This window comes from Onychostruthus taczanowskii, unplaced genomic scaffold, assembly GCF_017590055.1.
Source record: "Onychostruthus taczanowskii isolate IOZ18803 unplaced genomic scaffold, ASM1759005v1 scaffold726, whole genome shotgun sequence".
Classification (NCBI taxonomy): Eukaryota; Metazoa; Chordata; class Aves; order Passeriformes; family Passeridae; genus Onychostruthus; species Onychostruthus taczanowskii.
This window is the reverse complement of record NW_024505074.1, coordinates 1,691-8,687: the sequence shown is the minus strand read 5'-3', so window position 1 is coordinate 8,687 and position 6,997 is coordinate 1,691. Positions and strand designations below refer to the sequence as shown.

Here is a 6,997-nt window from a genome sequence, read left to right as displayed (position 1 = left end):
CCAGCCCGGAAAGCCCCGACCCCCCCCAAAAACCGCCGGATTCGGGGCCGCTCTCGGTGGTCGACACCTTCCTGAGCGCCCCCGACATCCTGCCCCGCCACTGCCTGGTGCAGTGGGGAGGGGGCGACGCCGCTTTCGGGGCGGGGGGCGACCCCCGCCAGGCCACCGTGCGGCCTTTTCGGGGCGCCCCCACCACGCTGAACGGGACCCCCCTGCTCCGCCGAGCCCCCCTGAACCCCGGCGACCTTTTGGGGCTGGGGGAGCACGTGCTGCTGCTCTACAAAGACCCCCGGCTCGGCGAGGGGTCTCGGCCGGCCTGGCTGCCGCCCCCCCGGGAGGCCCCGGGGGTCTTGGGGGTTTTGGGGTGCGCGGGGTGCGGGAGGAGCCCCCGGCAGCGGCGGGAGGAGCTGCGGGGGGCTCTGGAGACCCCCAAGGCCGAGCTGCGCTACCGGCCCCAGGACGAGGGGACGCTGCTCAGGGAAATCCTGAGCCTGGATTTGGGGGGGGGTCCCGCCGCCCCCGAGGAGGGCGGGGAGGGGTCCCCCGGGGGGCAGGGGGACGGCGGGCAGGAGGATTTGGGGGCGCTGGCCCCCGCCTTCCTGCTGGGGCTGTGCCTGGAGCACGCGGCCGCGGAGTTCCCGGCCGGACACCTGCCCGAGCTGCTGGGGAAGGTGGCTGCCATGCTCAGGGAGACGGTCTGGGTGAGCCTGGGGACACTGGGGGACACTGGGAGGGGATTGGGGGGCACTGGGGGTACTGGGAGGGGGGTATTTTTTGGGGTGTATTTGGGGTTTTTTGGGGGTCTGACCCCATTTTTGGGGTGTTTTGGGGCGCAGGGCCGTGCCCCGAGCTGGGCTGGATTCAGGGGTTTTTTGGGGGGTCTGACCCCATTTTTGGGGTGTGTTTGGGGTTTTTTTGGGGGGCCTGACCCCCCGTTTTTGGGGTGTTTTGGGAGCAGGGCCGTGCCCCGAGCCGGGGTGTGTTTGGGGTGGTTTTTGGGGGGCCTGACCCCCGTTTTTTGGGGCGCAGGGCCGTGCCCCGAGCTGGGGTTTGTTTGGGGTTTTTTTTGGGGGGTCTGACCCCCCGTTTTTGGGGTGCAGGGCCGTGCCCCGATCTGGGGTGTGTTTGGGATGGTTTTTGGGGGGCCTGACCCCCCATTTTTGGGGTGTTTTGGGGCGCAGGGCCGTGCCCCGAGCTGGGGTTTGTTTGGGGTTTTTTTGGGGGGTCTGACCCCCGTTTTTGGGGCGCAGGGCCGTGCCCCGAGCTGGGGTGTGTCTGGGATTTTTTTGGGGGGTCTGACCCCCCGTTTTTGGGGTGTTTCGGGGCGCAGGGCCGTGCCCCGAGCTGGAGCAGGACCTGGAGAGCTGCGACGAGGCGCTGGGCGTGCTGGACGAGGTGATCATGTCCACGTTCCAGCAGAGCGTCTACTACCTGACCAAGGTGGGCGGCCAAAACACCCCAAAAACGCCCAAAAATAACCCAAAAACACCCCAAAAATACCCAAAAATACACAAAACAAACCCCCAAAAATACCCCAAAATACCCCAAAAATACCCCAAGAATACCCAAAAATAACACAAAATACCACAAAACAGCCCAAAACACCCCAAAAACACCCCAAAAATTACCCCAAAATACCCCAAAAACACCCAAAAATACCAAAAATACCCTAAAAACACCCAAAAATACCCCATAACAGCGAAAAATACCCCAAAAATACCCTAAATACCCCCAAAATAGCAAAAAATACCCCAAAACACCCCAAAATACTCCAAAAACACCCCAAAAATACCCCAAGAACCCCCCTAAAATACCCCAAAAATACCCTAAATACCCCCAAAATAGCAAAAAATACCCCAAAACACCCCAAAATACTCCAAAAACACCCCAAAAATACCCCAAGAACCCCCCTAAAATACCCCAAAAATACCCTAAATACCCCCAAAATAGCAAAAAATACCCCAAAACACCCCAAAATACCCCAAAAATACCCCCAAAATGCCCCAAAACAAAAAAAATACCCAAAAATACCCCAAAAATACCCCAAAACACCCCAAAAATACCCTAAAATACCCCCAAAATAGCCAAAAATACCCCAAAATACCCCAAAAATACCCCAAAACACCCCAAAAATACCCTAAAATACCCCCAAAATAGCCAAAAATACCCCAAAATACCCCAAAAATACCCCAAAACACCCCAAAACTACCCAAAACACCCGAAAATACCCCAAAATACCCACCAAATCCCCCCAGACTGCCCCAAAACACCCCAAAATACCCTCAAATCTCACCCAAATCCCCCCAAACTGCCCCAAAATCCCCCCAAATCTCACCCAAACTGCCTAAATCCCCTCTAAACCTCCCCAAATCCCCTCTAAACCCCCCCAAATCCCCCCCAAATCCCCTGAGTGACCCCAAAGGGTTTCAGGGGGTTGGGGGTTTTGAAAATCTAAAAAAAAATTTTTAAAAATCCAGAAAAAAAAAATTGAAAAAAAAATCCGAGAAAAATCTGAAAAAAAATCTGAAAAAAATCTGAAAAAATCCTTAAAAAAACCCCTTTAAAACCCCTTTAAAATTCCTTAAAAATCCTTAAAAAATCCTTTAAAAATCCTTAAAAGATTCTTAAAAAATCCTTAAAAATTCCTTAAAAATTCCTTTAAAAATCCCTTTTAAAATCCTTAAAAAAACCCCTTTAAAACCCCTTTAAAACCCCTTTAAAATTCCTTAAAAATCCTTAAAAAATCCTTTAAAAATCCTTAAAAGATCCTTAAAAAATCCTTAAAAAATCCTTAAAAATTCCTTAAAAATTCCTTTAAAAATCCCTTTTAAAATCCTTAAAAAATCCTTTAAAAATCCTTTAAAAATCCTTCAAAAATCCCTTAAAAATCTTCAAAAAATCCTTAAAAAATCCTTAAAAAATATTTAAAAAAATCTTTAAAAAATCTTCAAAAAATCTGAAAAAATCTTAAAAAAAATCTTAAAAAAAATCTTTAAAAAATCTGAAAAAATCCTTAAAAAAACCCTTTTAAAAAACCCTTTTAAACCCCTTTAAAACCCCTTCCAACCCCGTTTAAAAATCCTTTAAAAACCCTTTAAAAATCCTTTTAAAATCCTTAAAAAATCCTTAAAAATTCCTTTAAAAATCCTTAAAAAATCCTTTTAAAATCCTTAAAAAATCTTAAAAAAATCTTAAAAAATCCTTAAAAAAACCCCTTTAAAATCCTTTTAAAACCCCTTCAAAAACCCTTTAAAAAATCATTAAAAAATCCTTTAAAAATCCTTAAAAAAATCCTTAAAAAATCCTTTAAAAATCTTCAAAAAATCCTTTAAAAATCCTTAAAAAATCTTTAAAAAATCTGAAAAAATCCTTAAAAAAACCCTTTTAAACCCCTTTAAAACCCCTTCCAATCCCCTTTAAAAATCCTTTAAAAACCTTAAAAATTCCTTTAAAAATCCTTTTAAAATCCTTAAAAAATCTTAAAAAAAATCTGAAAAAATCCTTAAAAAAAACCTTTAAAATCCCTTTAAAACCCCTTCCAAACCTCTTTAAAAACCTTTAAAAATCCTTAAAAATTCCTTAAAAGTTCCTTTAAAAATCCTTAAAAAATCATTTTAAAATCCTTAAAAAATCCTTCAAAAATCCCTTAAAAATCTTCAAAAAATCCTTAAAAAATCCTTAAAAAATATTTAAAAAAATCTTTAAAAAATCTTCAAAAAATCTGAAAAAATCCTTAAAAAAACCCTTTAAAAAACCCTTTTAAAACCCCTTCAAAAACCCTTTAAAACCCTTTAAAAATCCTTTAAAAATCCTTAAAAATTCCTTTAAAAATCCTCAAAAAATCTTTAAAAAATCCTTAAAAAATCCTTAAAAATCTTAAAAATAATCTGAAAAAAATCTGAAAAAATCCTTAAAAAAAAAAACCCTTTAAAATCCTTTTAAAACCCCTTCAAAAACCCTTTAAAAATCCCTTTAAAATCCTTAAAAAATACTTTAAAAATCTTCAAAAAATCCTTAAAAAATCCTTAAAAATCCTTAAAAAATCTTAAAAAAAAATCTTTTAAAAATTCGAAAAAATCCTTTAAAAATCTTTAAAAAATCCTCAAAAAATCCTTAAAAAATCTTAAAAAACTCCTTAAAAAATCCTTTAAAAATCTTCAAAAAATCCTTAAAAAATCCTTAAAAAATCCTTAAAAAATCCTTAAAAAATCCTTAAAAAATCCTTAAAAAATCTTCAAAAAATCCTTAAAAAAACCCCTTTAAAACCCCTTCGGACCCCTTTAAACCCCCCCTGAAACGCTCCCCGGTCGCGCCGTGGCAGGCGGCGCGGGGCCGCAGTTCCAGTGGTGGGCGGGCGTGCGGCTGCGCACCAACCTGGACCTGCTGCTGGACGGGCTGGGGGCGCTGGGGCTGGCCGCCATCGCCGGCGACTTCTTCCGCAAGCTCTCGGCCACCGCCAACCTGCTGAGCACGCCGCGGGGCTGCCTGCGACAGGTGACACACCTGGGCACACCTGGGCACACCTGGGACACACCTGGGACACACCTGGGACACACCTGGGGGGGTTAACACACACCTGGGACACAGCTCACACGGCTCTCGGCCACCGCCAACCTGCTGAGCACGCCGCGGGCCTGCCTGCGACAGGTGACACACCTGGGGGGGTTAACACACACCTGGGACACAGCTCACACGGCTCTCGGCCACCGCCAACCTGCTGAGCACGCCGCGGGCCTGCCTGCGACAGGGGACACACCTGGGCACAGCTGGGCACACCGGTGTCTCACCTGTCACACCTGTCCCACACCTGTGTGTCACCTGTCCCTGTCACACCTGTGTCACACATGTCTCACCTGTGTCTCACCTGTCCCAGGCCACGTGGGCGCGGCTCCGTGCCGAGTTCCCGGCGCTGTCCCCGGCCCAGCTGCATCACGTGCTGCGCCATTACCGCCTGGGGGGGGGGCAGCCCGCGCCCCCCGCGTGGAGCCCCGGGCCCGAGGAGAGCGCGGCGGCCACGTCAGGTGAGTGACACACCTGGGACACACCTGGGACACACCTGGGACACACCTGTCACCTGTGTCACCCTCCTGTGTGACCCCTCTCACCTCCCTGTGTGACCCCCGTGTCATTGTGTGAGCCCCCTGTGTCACCCCTGTGCCCCCTGCCTGGAGCCCCGGGCCCGAGGAGAGCGCGGCGGCCACGTCAGGTGAGTGACACACCTGGGACACACCTGGGACACACCTGGGACACACCTGTCACATCCCTGTGTCACCCCCGTGTCACCCCCTGTGTCACCCCCTGTGCCCCCCGCGTGGAGCCCGGGGCCCGAGGAGAGCGCGGCAGCCGCCTCAGGTGAGTGACACACCTGGGACACACCTGGGACACACCTGGCACCTGTGTCACCCTCCTGTGTGACCCCTGTCACCTCCCTGTGTCACCCCCTGACCCACCCCCTGTGCCCCCCGCGTGGAGCCCCGGGTGAGTGACACACCTGGGACACACCTGGGACACACCTGGGACACACCTGGGACACCCTGTCACCTGTGTCACCCTCCTGTGTGACCCCTGTCACCTCCCCGTGTCACTGTGTCACCCCCTGTGCCCCCCCCCGGAGCCCCGGGTGAGTGACACACCTGGGACACACCTGGGACACACCTGGGACACACCTGGCACCTGTGTCACCCCCCGTGTCACCCCTGTGCTCCCCCATGTCACCCCCTGACACCCCCATGGTGTCCCCAGTGTCCCCCCAGGTGACATCTTCGAGAGCTTCTGGGGGAATTTTGGGGGGATTTTGGGGGCTCCTGGCTGGGTTTTGAGGATTCCCGGGGTGATTTTGGGTCCCCAATGCCCCCCCAGGTGACATCTTAGAGAGCTTCTCAGAGGTTCCCGGGGGTGATTTTAGGGGGGATTTGGGGGTCCCTGGCTGGGTTTTGGGGGTCCCTGGGTGGATTTTGGGGGTTTTGAGGATTCCCAGGGGGGTTTCGGGGGTCCCGGGGGTGATTTTGGGGTGATTTTGGGCGATTTTGGGGTCCCCAGGTGACATCTTCGAGAGCTTCTCGGAGGTTCTGGGGTGATTTTGAGGGGATTTTTGGGGGTCCCTGGCTGGGTTTTGGGGGTCCCTGGCTGGGTTTTGGGGGTCCCTGGGTGGGTTTGAGGGTCCCGGGGGGGTTTTGGGGGTCCCCAGGGTGATTTTGGGCGATTTTGGGCGATTTTGGGGTCCCCAGGTGACATCTTCGAGAGCTTCTCGGAGGTTCTGGGGTGATTTTGGGGGGGATTTGGGGGTCCCTGGCTGGGTTTTGGGGGTCCCTGGGTGGGTTTGAGGGTCCCGGGGGGGTTTTGGGGGTCCCCAGGGTGATTTTGGGCGATTTTGGGCGATTTTGGGGTCCCCAGGTGACATCTTCGAGAGCTTCTCGGAGGTTCTGGGGTGATTTTGGGGGGGATTTGGGGGTCCCTGGCTGGGTTTTGGGGGTCCCTGGGTGGGTTTGAGGGTCCCGGGGGGGTTTTGGGGGTCCCAGGGTGATTTTGGGGTGATTTTGGGCGATTTTGGGGTCCCCAGGTGACATCTTCGAGAGCTTCTCGGAGCACCCCCCGCTGCTGCTGCCCACCCGCGGCTTCCGCCTGCGCCTGGGGGTCCCGCTGGGCCCGGGGGGGCTCCTGCGCCCCCTCCTCAAAATCCGCCGCCGCCTCTGGGAGCTCGAGGGGGGCGAGGACCTCTGAGACCCCTCCCCAAATAGCCGAGACCCCCAAAAAACCCCCTGAGACCGCCCCAAAATACCCGGAAACCCCCCCAAAATCCCCCCGGGACCCCCCCAAAATGCCCCCCCAAAGGTGGGGAGGGGTCTCCGTGTGCGACCCCTCCCCTAAATAAAGGAGTGACGGCGACATCGGTGTGAGAGCCTGGGGGGGATTTGGGGGGGGATTTGGGGGTCTTGGGGCAGAATTTGGGGGGTCTTGGGGATTTTGGGGGTCGCGGGGGGTTTTGGGGCGTTTTGGG

The 6,997-nt window shown here is 51.5% G+C and overlaps 1 protein-coding gene across 1 annotated transcript; it reads left to right on the top strand.

Moving 5' to 3' along the window:
* Nucleotides 1-5: 5 nt before the first annotated feature.
* Nucleotides 6-6,878, top strand: LOC121345408 (ras-interacting protein 1-like; the record flags this gene model as incomplete). The annotated part of the gene is made up of 5 exons (XM_041422258.1): nt 6-716; nt 1,318-1,482; nt 4,306-4,494; nt 4,874-5,021; nt 6,560-6,878. Coding segments are annotated over 5 exons (1,374 nt in total), but the record flags the coding sequence as incomplete, so codon positions are not given.
* Between the last annotated feature and the right edge of the window lie 119 nt (nt 6,879-6,997).